At 38.1% G+C, this 14905-nt stretch overlaps 1 protein-coding gene across 1 annotated transcript in view; it reads left to right on the forward strand.

Annotated features, from left to right (window-relative positions):
* Window positions 1–14905, forward strand: part of FBXO42 (F-box protein 42) — a 114373-nt gene that overhangs the window by 60444 nt on the left and 39024 nt on the right. The window contains exons 2-4 of the mRNA XM_004377212.1: window positions 1152–1418; window positions 3897–4013; window positions 12937–13071. Coding sequence (XP_004377269.1) covers window positions 1169–1418; window positions 3897–4013; window positions 12937–13071 — 502 coding nt within the window. The 5' untranslated portion in view covers window positions 1152–1168. The remainder of the gene's footprint in view (window positions 1–1151; window positions 1419–3896; window positions 4014–12936; window positions 13072–14905) is intronic.

Consider the following 14905-nt stretch of genomic DNA (forward strand, 5'->3'; position numbering starts at 1 on the left):
TGTGTGTGTGTGTGTGTTTAAAATGTTATACTACTCTTTCTAGAAAATTTTGGGAATACAAATAAGCACAAAGAAGAAATAAAAAATTACCTGTAATGTCTCCACTAGTGATAACTGCTGATAATGGCATATTTTGGTAAACTTTAGAGAAATGCTTAGTGAATTTTTCACAAACTGAGAACATCCATGTAATCAGTATCCAATAAAGAAACAACTTTACCAGCACCCAGAAGCTGACTTGCAACAGCATAAGTTAATTTTGCCTAGTTTGGAACTGGATATAAGTATAGTCATATAATATGTACTCTTCTGTCTTCTTTCACTGAGCATTATGTTTTAAGAGATTTATTCATATGTGTGTAGCTGTGGCTCCTTGCTGTATAATATTTCATTGTGTGGGAATGTACCACAATTTCTCTGTTCTACTGTTCTGGGGCATATGAGTTGTTTCTTTTTTTTACTATCATGTATAACACTGTGAACTGTTTCGTTTGTGAACTTGTGTGTGTGTGTACATACGTATGCATTTCTGGTGGATTACCTGGATTTATTATAAATGCTTTTTTTTTTTTTTTTTTTTACAATTGCCATGTATTTAGTATTTGAGCCAGTTAAGCCTATTCTTGGTACTTTGGTTTTCCTCTTAAGTGAATTATCTTGCGTGAAAGCCAGAAAAACTGTTATTTTCTAACCCATATCCTCAGAATGTTCTTATTACTCTTTGCATTACCCATAGTTAGTTTTTCCTTCTAAGTTTGAGGGCTTGGATCATTATTATTGGACAAGGGAGGATAGTTGCTATTCCCTTTGCTGTCTACTAGTCAGATCCTTGAGTTAGAGGAGTTGCTGGAGAACAAGTTTCAAGCTTTACAGTTACTCCAGAAATCACCTGCCACTCTGGTTTTCAGTGGAGAGAAAAATGCATTCAGAAGCCTTTGGGGATTTGTTAGATACCTGGGATGGGCTTGGTTTGTGAGCGGTACCTGGCCAATTAAGGTAGCTCACAACTAGTGTGGGAAAGTGCTGAAGAGCAGATTTCATACTGAGCATAGAAGAGAAATCAGAAATCACAAATAGCTTCAGCACATGTGCCTGAGTTGCTTCAGAACTTCTGACAGTATATACTGATGGTTGTTTCTTTCCTACTATAGCTGTTGAGTGGAATGTCATGGCCGGCTCTTCGGACAGTGAAGATGACAGTTTCATGGCTGTGGACCAAGAAGAAACTGTGCTGGAAGGGACAATGGAGCAAGATGACGAGGCCCACCCAGCATTGGAGATTGAGGAGACTAGGCATAACAGGTCCATGTCTGAACTGCCTGAAGAGGTTCTGGAGTATATCCTGTCCTTTCTGTCACCATATCAGGAACACAAAACTGCAGCCCTTGTCTGCAAACAATGGTATCGACTTATTAAAGGTACTGTGGAAAGTGGAAAGATGTATTATTTATTTATTTTAAATTAATTTTGGAGGAAAGATTTCTATTTAAATTCCCAGTTTCATTTTGTCTTTTCTCCCTTAAATTTATTGTCATTGTAAAATACAGTATTAGACAATTAAACACTGCATTTTCCTTTTCTCCTTGTCCTAGTTAGCTTTATGAACAGCTTGAAAACTATAGTATTTAATCTTATTTGCAGTTTTAAAATGAGGATTATTCTTGTGCATATTCTTAGAGTTGATTTGGTAAATTGTATTGTTCTAAAATAGGGAAAGTAGGAATAGATATGTGATTACAGTAATAGCTAACATCAGCATAGCTTTCACCGTGCACCAGGCACTTTTGTAAATGCTTTACAATCCTCACAGCAAACTATGAGAAGAAAATACTGTTACTGTCTCCATTTTAGAGATGAAGAAACTGAGGTTCAATTAAATAACTTACCCAAGGTCACGTGGGTAATAGATGGGGGATCAAAAATTCACATCCAGGCCGCCTGGCCTTAGGATCCATGTTCTTAACCACATCCTGTCTCTCAAAGTAGCTAATTTTAGTAAATGTGGGATTGTAAGAGGCATTTACTGCTTGATTTTATCTCCAAGTAATAGAGGCCCTATGTATGTCTTATTGTTTAAATGTTTTTTTTGTTCTCCATTTTCTAATCAAGATTTCAGTTTTTAGCTAAATGTTGAGGTTGCTAGCTATATCGTATTTTTAATTGACAGACAGCAGTTGTTTTGCTTCAAAGGCGGCCAGAGAAAGAACAACTTTTAGATCAGAGTCAATCAATCTTAAAATCTTTTCCTTGCATCAGGGTGGTTCTCACTAAGACCACGGTCCTTGTTAACTCCCCGAATTCCACCTGGAGGGCTGAAGACCAGCTATGGCAAAATTGTTTGGTGGGTCCTGTGCTCATACGCTCACAGCCTGCTTTTGTTTGCCGGGTTAATGTAGGAGAGACTACACTGTTGAAATATGGTTTCACTCCTAAAACAAAGGTGGAAAAAAATCAGTTTAATCAGATATAAGAATTTATCCTTAGATTTCATTTGGCAGTTTTTATCATTTTGATTTTTTTTTTTAAGAGAGAGGAACTTTAACCTTGTACTCAGTCTTAGATATTCTGGGAGAAGTCACTGCCAACACAGTTTTTTTCTTTCAGTCAATCATTAAGTATCTGTCTTTTATTTATTATTGCATTACCTGGATTCAACATTTGCAAGTCCATAGTACTCATTTAAAGGAGCCCTGCTGGTCCAAAGGTTAAGCACTTGGCTGCTAATTGAAAGGTAGGCGGTTTGAACCACTAGGGGTTCCAAGGGAGAAAAGACCTGACGATCTGCTCCCATAAAGATTACAGCCTAGGAAACCCTGTGGGGCAGTTCTACTCTGTCGTATAGGGTCGCTATGAGTCAGAATCGATTTGATAGTACACAACCACAACAACACAGCAGTATTCATTTTACAATGCATGGTTGACAGTGTTGTTACTCTAAAAATGGCCATACCATATATATATGTGTGTGTGTATATATATATATTCCAATTCTTTTTAACTGTAAATTCAGCCAAGTAAAATTTGGAACAGTGATCATCATCGGAAAATATATACATAAACATATGCTCAAGGATCCCTAAAAAAACCTCTCATGGTGACCCCTTGTGCATCTGGGTAGAACTGCTCCATAGAATTTTCTTGGCTATAATCTATATGGAAGCAGATTTCCAGGCCTTTCTTCCACTGCCCTGCTGGGTGGGTTTGAACTGCCAACCTTTGGTCAGTAGTCAAGTGTAAGCCCTTTGCGCTACCTGATACATTCTTCCAAATTGTAACATAATTGGTTGTATTCTTTATTCAAAATTTTGCTCTTTTATAAAATTAGGTAGTCATTGGATTGCATGTGTTAGAAAAGTAGATTGTTCAAGAAACACAAACCTCCCTCTTTTAAAAACAGCTTACCTTAGTTATGAATTCATTATCTCATAGTCCATTGTAAGCTAATTATTATCTCCGTGTTTAAGATGGAGAATGCTTGGTTGCCATGGTCTAACCACAGATATTTCTTGAACACCTGTTATATACTAGACACTATTTTACCATACTCTTTCACAAAGCTAAATTATTCCCCAGCCCCCTTGCTTTGGAGTAAATAATACCAATTATCTTGATATGTTGCGTCATGATATAAATGGGACCAGAGTAACATTGTAAGCTAATTTTATAAGCTTGGGGAAGTCACTTAACCTACCGGAAGGAACCTCAGTAAAATGAAAGGATTAGAGCTTCCAGTTTTGAAATTCTATGATTGTTTCCTTTCTTAGAATGAAAATCGCATTTGTAGTTCCTTGAAGAAACTTTTATAGAAGTGATAAGACAGTTAATAGACGTAGTTCTAATAATTTGACTTACAAACGAAGTATCTAGGCTGAGGCACTTGTTCTTTTTGTCTTTAGGTGTAGCTCACCAGTGTTACCATGGTTTCATGAAGGCTGTCCAGGAAGGAAACATTCAGTGGGAGAGCCGAACTTACCCTTATCCTGGAACGCCAATCACTCAGCGGTTCTCACACAGTAAGTATTTACTGTGAAAGCAGAGCCTGCCCTGCCTGTGATCATGTTTCCAGAAACTACTTGGGAGGCATGCATTTTGTCTGACTTTAATGAAGAGAATGTAAAACGAGAGCTTATATTATTTTTACAGTCAGAGTTAAGGAAGAGCATGAGCCTAAGTATATTGTAGGTGCTTTGTTACAATTTTATATTCTGCTTCTTGGATTTTTCCAGTGTCTTCACTCCAAAGAGGTCATGGTGTTAGGATGCTTAGAATTTTAAACATCTGAGATCATGTAAAGGGAAAACAAAGAAAAGATGTACATGAAGGTATTTCTGATATCCTGCTTGGGGAGCAGCCAGAGTTTAGCACCAAGTCTTACAATAACTATTTATTTTAACATAGTGTCTGTTTGGCAAACACTGAATTTGGAGTCACATTTTGATTGTGGAGAGTATTGATTATAAAATACAAATTTAAATAGTAAAATTATAAATGTTCTGGCAAGTAGATATAATTTAGAATTTTTTGAATTATTCTAAAATTAACTCCATTTTATTGATTTTTGTAGACACTGTTTGCAATGTATCTTAGGCCAGTAAAAGTGTATTTATTAGCAGTTCTGAAAAAGAAAGCTCATTGGGGATAGAATGGGGGTCATGGAGGAAGGGGGGACTTCTTAGAAAGCTCTCATAATTAAACAATTTTCATTGTATCACTATCCTATTCAAAAAGTTTCAGTGCCTGTCCATTGCCTATAAGATAAAATCTAAACTTAACCTTATATTCAAAGCCCTTCTTAATTTGATCTAAGCCTAAATTTACCACTTCATTGCCCCATTTTTCCCAGGAGCTCTCCAACAAACTGTCACTCAGCTTTTGCCACACTTGGTTTCTTCCTCCCTAGAGTATTCTCATCCACTGATTAGCTGATGCCTGTGTCTCCTTGAAGATTTAGTTGAAGTTCTGTCTCCTTCATTAAACCTTTTCTCAACTTTCTAACCCACAGAAAAAGTTTTCCTATTCTAAGCTTATGTAGATATTGTTTGAAATACTCATTTGGCACTTAACTCATGTTATCTTTCATTGTTAGCTTTTATATATACGTGTCTCTTTAAAAAACAACTATATTTGGAACTCTTGAGGGGAAGGAGTGTGTGTTAGTTTTCTATGCTGCATAAAAAATGTATTATCTCATGAAGTACATGTGGTTCAGGAATCTGAGAGTTGCTTAGTTGGATGGTTCTGGCTCAGGATCTCTCATGAGGTTGCAGTTAATCTGTCAGCTAGAGCTGCAGTCACCTGACGGCTTGACAGGGGCTGAGAGGTCTGCTTCCAAGCTCCCTCAAGAAACTGTTGGCAGGAGACCTCAGTTCCTCACTGTGTGGACTTCTTCATAGGGCTTCTCTTGACTTGGCAGCTGACCTCCCACAGGAGAGTGATCTGAGACAAAGAAAGACAGAGACACCAACACTAAGATGGAAGCCACAGTGTCTTTTATGACCTAATTTCCGAAGTGAATGCTTTCACTTCTGCTCTGTAATAGTGGTCACATAGACCAGCCCTGGTAAAGTGTGGGAGGAGATTGATCAAGGGTGTAAATGCCGAGAAGTGGAGATCATTGGAGGCCATCTTGGAGGCTGGCTACCCCAGACTATATGTTATACTCTTTTGTATCTAGAGAAGAGTTCAGTAAATAACTAAAGTTCATCAGTGTCTTTGAATTGAAATTGTCTAATATTAAATAGATCAAAGGAACAGACCAAATTATTGCTGTTTTCAGTTCTCTGAAGGAACTGTTTTTACTTGTGATATTGTAAACTCCCCAGAACAGTGGATCTCAAAGTATGATCCCTAGACTTCATGGGGAAGGGAGACATCCCTGAGACCTTTCAGGGCATCTGTGAGGTCAGAACTGTCTTTGTTTGTTTTAAACTGTGAGTATGTGACAGTGAAGAGTACAAGTATTACTAGAATATTTCAGTGTCATTGCTTTGATTTGTGCTAAGGCTCCAGAAGTTCTACCTACCATTGCTAAATGTCAAACCAGTACAAATGTCAACACAATGAAAAAGCTAAGTAATGTCTTATTATAAAAATAGTTTTGAAAGGGTCTTGAGTGTCCTCAGGGATTCACAAAGCAAACTGAGAATTTTTGGAATAGACTATAGCTGAATCCTTGCTGAGAATATTTAATGAGATTACAGAAGGATCAATATTAGGTCAATATTTATTGTTGAGGGAGGGCTAACTTCACTTAGCTGCAAATATTTGGAATTTGAGTTGGAGATAAGATTTATAAAGACTGAGGACTGTTTTTTGGAACACGTTTTAGAATCTTAAGTAATGGAAATTGGATAAATCTGGGTAAAATAGAAAATAGAATAGGAAATATTCAGGGGTGAATAATTATCATAGCAACAACGTGTAGCTTTCTGATGAGAGAGAAAAATATTTTTCAGTTACCTTGCTTTTGAAAAGATTTTTACCTCAAAATAGAGGCAGTTGTTTAAAGGGAAGTAGAAAGGGGTAGTACAATGAGTAAGCCCACAGAAGTTCAGAGATTGGTGTGTTTGGATACTTGTTTTTATTTTTTAAGTTTTAAAGTCTTCACTTGAAATCCAGAAAAAGATACCAGAGATTAAAAAAAAAAAAACAATATCTCTGTCACATCTCATTGTCTCTGACTGGCTCTCATGGTCTCTTTCGATTGGTCTCTTTTTTTTCCATCTGTCTCCACATCATCTTATCTGACTAACTGACAAACTGAAGAGGACATGTTAGGTGCTGTGGAGTGGCTCCTCCTCATAGCAACCTTATGTATAACAGAATGAAACATTGCCTGGTCCTGCGCCATCCTCCCAGTTGTTGCTTCGTTTGAGCCCATTGTTGTAGCCACAGTCAGTCCATCTCATTGAGGGTCTCCCTCTTTATTGCTGACCGTCTACTTTACCAAGCATGATGTCCTTCTCCAGCGATTGGACTGTCCTGATGACGTGTCTAAAGGAAGCAAGATGAAGAAGCATTCTGGAAGAGAACTAGTACAAAGTAAAGGGCAGCTTTGAATTTCTTTCGTTAGCTTTTTCGTCTTCCTACTCTGTATTTCTCCCTTGATCTCAATCGTATTTCTTATCCCTAACTCAGGTTAAGCTCTACATCCTCATTTCCAGTTCTTTGCTCACGTTGCCACAGACATACATAGATGTTTTGTATTCAGCCAGCTAAAAATAACTTAGTAGGCCCTCCCACCACTGCCAAATTTTCTCCTCTCTGTAATTTAGTTAATGGCGTTATTATTTTCTCAGTTACACAAGCTTGAAATCCTGGCGTTGTCCTCAATTCCTTTTCTTCCCTCTATTCAACAAAAGCCAAGTCCTGTTGATTCTGTTCTGTCTCTACAGTGTCTCTCATATCTTCCTTTTCTTTTCCCATCACCCCGATTTACCATCTACCCATTACATCTTTCCTAAATCATCATAGCACACTTTTGAATGGTTTTATTCCTTTTCCTCTCCTCATCTGAACCTGGATTAGACACTTTTGCAACTGTCTCTAAAACTGGCGATAGTGCCATTTCCTAGGACATTTGGAAATGTGTAGGGTGGTTGTTTTTTTTTCTGGACTGGAAAGCACTACCGGCATTTAGTGGGCCAGAGATGCTAAATGTCCTGCAGTGAATAGGGTGATCCCACGCACAAAGAATTATCCTGCCCAAAATGATAAGACCCCTGTTGGGAACCACTGCAAGTCTGAAATATAGAGCCTGCCTGAAAAGCTTCAACTTTTTTGTGTCGCATGTAGAGGTTTCCACTCCACCTGGCTTTCAAGGCTCAAGCTTACCTTTACAGCCTGACTCATTGCCACATCGTTACGCTGCCAGAGCTCCAGCCACACAAGACTCCTTATTATGTCTTAAACTTCCCTACTTCATGGTGTTGCCTTGATGCCCTCCTTTTCTCCCCCAAGCCTCCCCTCTCCTTCCCCTTGTTAATTGACTGAAATGTGCTATCCTCTAAATCCCATCTCAGAGTCAAAGCCAAAAGCCACATTCTTCACAAACTACTCTCAAATTCCCACCATGGAGATTAAGCTCTCCCTCTTTCTCTGCTTATACTCCCCTAATACTGTTCATCCCTTCCCCATGTTATTTATTACCATCTGCTTTTTACCATAATTATCTTGCAAGAGAGGCTGCATACAAAAGAAGAAAGAACTTTAGACTTGGGAGGCAAGTTTCTTGGTCCCCTAACCTGCAATTTCCTCATCTGTAAAATGTGTATGGCAAATCCTATTTATGTCACAGGGTTGCTGGGACATTTAATTGAGGAAATACATATAAAAATATTTTTTAAACTGCAAAGTGGTGAGATAATGATGCTGTCTTCTCCACGAGATTGTTGTCTGCTTGAGGACAGGAAGGCTGTATGTCTTAGACTTCCTTGTACCTCTCACAGCACCTGGTTCGTAGTTGATATCTAATGAATGTAGCAAAGATGAACAGTATAGCTTCTTTCCTATGCAAAAATCTAGTATGAAAAAGTCTGGGGGAGTAATATGCCAGACCAGAGGAATGAGTCTCCAGATAGTGCTTTTAGTTCTGCAACGCTTTTTTGCTTTTCAGAAGCCAGTTCTCCTAGTTTTTTGGTGAGTATGTGCATGGCTAATCATGCAAGCGTTAATTTATGTAGGATGTCCTTTTTAGATTGATGTAGAGATCCATTGACTTCCCAACATCGTGCTTTGAAAAAGTGTTTAGGCTTCAAATATGATCAGTTCATTCCATACACATGCTAATCATGTTCCTACAGTAGCCAGCAGGCCCAGACTGGATAACCAACCTTGCTTGTTCCATAGTTATGTAATTACAGGCCTTATCAAATGTGTCTTGGCTTGTAGATGTGAGACACATGACAGCACAGTCTCTTTAAGCATGGGATAAATGCCTCAGGACCTTTCCCTGGAGACAAATGGGGAAACAAAAGAGAATTTAACATCTGAAGGTGCAAAAGTTGGAGTGTACCATTCATTCAGTGAGTATTTATTGACTACCAGGCACCATGGAGAATGTGAAACAACTGGAAGATCTTCACTTGAGAGGATTATAATATAGTAGGGAAGTATTCAGAACTCTGAAGGACCATTTGCTTGCTGTGTGTGTAATTAAAATGTGAATCTTTGACTTGTCTTTGAATAGGAGTTATTAAATATTAACTTGAGATAGTATCTTGCAATAGTTGTTCATGGAGTAGTCAAGCCCATTTTAAAAAATTTGAACGATTTAGCAATTGAAATAAGTGTTCTCAATATTATTTCTTAGCACAATATTCATACTATACTATGAGCTGTAACTTTTTTTTATATCACATCCCAATAGTCCAGATGTTCTGGAAGGAAAACATTCTATTCGGGTGGAGAACTTGGGTAAAAGGGAAATGATTTGAGCGCTAGGAATTGTTTGGATTCTTATTTTTTCCTAAAGCCCCGTTTGAACTTGTCAGGTTTCCCCCCTTACTAAAACCAACATGTAGGTGTCTTAAAAAGAGGCATTAAACAAAATTCAGAAGAATGCCTGAAATAGTTGAGTGTATTATTAATGGTTATTTTCTCATTCCATTATATCTGAACTCTAAACATAGCTGTGTAAATTAACTCCCTTCCTCTCCCAGCTTCATTGATAATTGACTGCTAGACTTTGAAAATAGTGTGCAAAGCTTGCGTTTTTAATCCCATTAGTTTTGCATACTTTGGGCTGTGCTTTCCTCTTCCAGAAACCTTTGTTTGCTCAAAGGGAAGCAGGAAAATGCTTATTGCCTTATTTTAGTATAGGATTAAAATACATGTGGTAAGGACCTCATGGGGCCCAGCTTCTGGCTGGATATTCAGTCCAAATAGAGAAGAAGAATGTTTGCTACCTCTTTGAAAAATAAAGGCACTGGTACTCTTTTGCTACATGAAGGAAACAGCTGCCAAGATTGGATCTTTGAGGAACCAAAACCCATTGCCGTCGAGTCGATTCTGACTTATAGGGGCCTTATAGCACAGAGTAGAACTGCCCCAGTAGTGTTTCCGAGGAGTGGCTGGTGGATTCAAACTGCTGACCTTTTGGTTAGCAACTGTAGCTCTTAACCGGTGTGCCACCAGGATTTCCTTTGAGGAACAGGGATGCATAAATGAGCCCTTGACTCTTTTAGTTATGAAATCATGGATTTGTGTTACTAAGCATTGTTACACTGGACACTAATTAAGATTTCAGAAGACGTAGGACATTGCTGTATTCTGTTCTGAAGGTCTAGATTATCAAGAGGAAAAGAATGTTCTTTTATGCATGGCATCAGTTGGTTCAGTTCAAAATTGTCTGTCTGATTTGTTGGGGTAGCAAGTTCAAGAAAGATCTAAGAGGACCAACATATCTGAAGCTCAGTTCCTTTAGTGAAGATTAAAATGTGGCTCCAGTAATTATCTTTTTGTTTGTCTAATATCCTCTAACTTTATTCTTTTGTTATTGGCAAATTCAAACCAAACCCATTGCTATTGTGTTGATTCCGACTCAATAAAATTCCAAATTTCATAGAATTTTACTTCCTAATAGGCTTTCTTGTGGAGACATGGATTAGAAAGAATGAATTTAGGTATGGATCAGAAGTGATTTTCAACAGGCAGAGAGAATTAGTGGAAGGTGTAAGACCATTTAAATCTTCATATACTGTTGTTGTAAGAAGCCCTGCTGGCACAGTGGTTAAAGCTATCGACTGCTAACTGAAAGGTCAGCGGTTCAGAACCACCAGTGGCTCTGCAAGAGAAAGATGTGGCAATCCACTTCTGTAAAGACTTACAGCCTTGGAAATTCTATGGGGTTGCTATGAGTTGGAATCAACTTGACAGCAGTGGTATACTGTTGTGTGTTTGAGTTTGGGGAATATATTATTTTGTAGATGTGAGCCTATTGATGATTAGGTGGTATTTCATATCTTCATATCTCTAGTTTCTTTCTTTGGTAATTTGAAAAGCTTGCTTATTGTACAATGTCTGAGATCAGACCGTTTGGATTCACTACTTCTATTGACTTCATATTACTAGATGTAAGTGACTAAACACACTGCTTTTATTACCTCGTAACTCATCCAGTTTCCTGACTTGGCCTTCCTAGTGTAGACATTGCTAAAGGGCCTGTTGGGTGGACTGAGTTTTTTAAAAAGAGAGAGAGAGAGGGTTATTCTCAAGGTTAGTATATATCATAGAGGTAATTATAGCAATGGCATTCGATAAGTCAATAGTAGTAGCATTTCCTTTATTCTGAACTTGAATAAGTTGTAGCAGAGTTTAGAAGAGATCTAAAAAATAGTAGTGTGCTAAACTGAACTAGACTTAACAATAATCAGTGATCACTGAAGCCATGGCACTGGTACATTGAATCTCTTTGAATTTCTTTTCCAGTTTCCTTTTCTTCTGACACTAAACTTTTCTAACCTAGTTTCACGTGAACATTGAGAGGTCTCCCCCCTCCCCTGCCCTTACTGGTATGTGTGAAGTAGATAAAAAGGAAAGCTTTGCCTTGTCCTTTTGCTGAAATCTAAGATGGTAAATGAAGGACTATAAGGAATGTGGTCGTTTACAAAGGATAGAGACTGAATGAATGAGCCTTCCAGTGAGAGGCAAGGTAGCAGAGTTTAGCTCTCCTGAGAGCCTTTCATTTAGACTCTGGCCTTGGTCTTTCTGGTTTGTAGGAGAACATTACCTGTTTCTCTTAGGAGTGGTGCCTAACTACACACACACACACACAAACACACAAGTATATGTGTATATTAAATCATCTAATCAAAAAGCTCTTCTCAGAGACCCTGGTGCTTTTTTAATTTTACTTACTGCACTAGTTTTCTGGTCAGCACCAGCCAGCTTGCCTTAGTGACTTTTGGATACACTTAAGGGCTTAATGATTCTCATGCTTTTCCTCTTTGTTGCTTTGGGACCAGTCCAAAACATACTACTTCTGAGTTCCCCAGCTGCCCTTTGAAATTCTTAACAACTGTATTGCCTCACTCATGTTGGTCTTTATGTGTGGTTACTTCATGGCATTGATTAAAATTTTTTCTATCATTCTGTTTCATATCAAGATTTGTTTATTGATTTGTGCTTTAGGTTTTATTTGGAAACAAAAACAATAAGAGGAGGGCTGGAGAAGAGGGATGGGAGAACAGAGCTCATCTGTCAGCACTCAGTTTGCCTAGCCCCAGAGGATAATGATGCAGATTTAGATTGATTACATAGCAGTGCTGAAATTTCACTCATTGGGCACCCTTAATCTGAATTCTTGTCTGCTCTTGCTGGAATTATGCTGTTTTATTTAAGGACATCATTGTCAGTTTACTTAGTATGCTAAAAAACAAAGTTTTCATAGCTTTTCTCTGGGCCTTATTTTAAAGAATAAGGTAATAATGACCAACCTGAAGACAAGAGGCTGATTGATTGATACCTGGTAACAGGGTTGCTAAATGTATGAAACAACCGAGCTTTGGGAGTCCTGGTGGCATAGTGGTTAAGAGCTCGGCTGCTAACCAAAAGCTGGACAGTACGAATCCACCAGCCGCTCCTTGGAAACCCTATGAGGCAGTTCTCCCCTGTCTATAGGGTTGCCATGAGTCGGAATCAACTCGATGGCAACACGTTTGGTTTTTGGTTTATAGTCAAGGTAAACACAGTTATTTAAACGAAATATCCTTAAATAGAGATTTCCCTAGGTATTTGTTTTTATTTTTAATTTTGTGTGATACTTGCTTTTATCCAACATAGTGACAGATTGAAGGTTAGTTTCCTCATTAGGTTTTTATAACTAGTTCAAGGGTATTATTCTTCCCTCTTCAATTGAATTGTGTTGGGGGGGTAGGGGAGGAAGGATTAAAGAGGCTTCAAAATTAAACAGTTATTCATTTATTGTTTTCTTTCTAGGTGCATGTTATTATGATGCTAATCAGTCTATGTATGTGTTTGGAGGCTGTACCCAGAGCAGCTGCAATGCTGCCTTCAATGACCTCTGGAGACTTGACCTAAACAGCAAAGAGTGGATCCGACCTTTGGCTTCAGGTAGGATTTAAAATGTTGATCTTTGCCCTCTTGCTGGATAAACTGCCTTGGCACTGAGTACTCTTTTGGTCCTTTTCAATATTGGTCTCAAGGACCAGGTTCTTTGTCTGCTCTGCTGTGTAAATGCTAAGAGTAATATGCTTGTCCAAGTCCTTTGAATTGGAAAACAAAACAAAATATGTATATATATACTTTATATATGTATAAAGTGTGTGTATGTATATATATGTGTGTATATATGTATAGACTGTATCGTTGGTATTGGTGCCCTACCAAAATTGCTATACTACTGTGTGAATTCATTTGCATGGTTTTCTCAAGTACTCTTACAGGTGTGATACGCCATTTGGTATGAGGTTGAATTAAGAGCAGAAACACAGAGACGTGAGAACCATAGTTGACTGACAGAAGCTATTGTCCCAGGGCTGAGATCTCTGAATATCTTTTGTTGTTGCCAGCTCAGATATTTGGGGAGTGTATGAGACATGCCTCTTCTAGTTACTCGTAATAACTCAGGAGTGTGGGAAGATCCCACAGTAGGTACATTCCCGTACAATCCCTCTCTGCCAGAATTCTGGCAGAAAGAAACTAGATTATCTCCTTTTTGACCTAACCTTTCTTACGGGGAAAAGAAAATTGTTTTTGCAGTCATGAGACAGGACAATTTGAAGAGGCACAGTTATAAGACTGGAGGAACTGCTTGTGATCGGGATATAAAGTCCACTGATATAAAGAATTTTGCTAAATATGTTGGCAAACTTTTACCAAAACAGTCTGCGTTTGGCTTTTCAAGATTGGAACTCGGTTCAGTACTAAGAAGACCCAGGTTTTTCTTGAGCAGGTTCCTCATTTCTTTAGGCCTTGATTGATTACTTTGATTACTACATGGGACGCAACATGGCTTATTGGAAAGGACCCTGAATTACAAGTGAATAGACATGAGTTTCATTTTCTGGCATAATCTCTAATTCTCTGTGTAACTCTGAACACGTTTCTGCACTTTTCTGGGAGAGATATGGACTGGGACTAGATGATTCTATTTTTAAATGGGCTGGGAAGGCTAGTTTATGTTTCCTTTTATTTATATAACCACTGCTGTGAATGTGTAGGCCAGGGCCTTAGCTGTTTATGAGAAGAAACTACATTTTGTTTACCAAAAGCTGTAAGCTGCTGCTCTTTCCCTCTAGAGTAGGCAAATATAGAAGGAGCATACTTGACCATAGATACTCATGGTGGGACTGGGTTTTGTGTAGATGAAGTTGTATATTAAAATCATTGGAAAGATAAAGAAATATTCATCTTTTTCAACTTTTGAAGGGTCATACTATTGTAAGACACTCAGAATTTTGTACTTCGGAAGGTCTCATTTTCTGTGTTTTGCATTTGTTTATGGGCATGAATAATTAAAACAAATTGTATTCTGGTACATAGTGCAGTATTGATTAATATTTGGAATCACAGATTCTGAAATGTAGAGGGTCTTCTTGGCTTAAACATTCTATTGTTACTGTATTTGATATCTGTCTAGACCCCATTTCAGAGCAACTTTGAGTATTCTGATCACAAAATACTAATACTGCCTTTCTTGCCTGTTTTGTAACCAAGCTCCTTATGCCTTTGATAATTTGGCATAGGTGTATGAGCGTCATAAGATTGTTCTTTCTTGTGGAAAGGGAGCTCTGGACTTTGGGCGCTACATAGCCTGCTGCTTTGTTTATTTCTCCCTGTAAGATGAACGTGGGGGTGTTATTATTTTTTTAACCGCTAAGTTCTAAGACTATGCTTTAAAATCCCTACGGTAAAAGTGTCAGAGGAATAATTGGTAATTCAGATT

The sequence above is a fragment of the Trichechus manatus genome, unplaced genomic scaffold, assembly GCF_000243295.1.
Source record: "Trichechus manatus latirostris isolate Lorelei unplaced genomic scaffold, TriManLat1.0 scaffold00048, whole genome shotgun sequence".
NCBI lineage: Eukaryota > Metazoa > Chordata > Mammalia > Sirenia > Trichechidae > Trichechus > Trichechus manatus.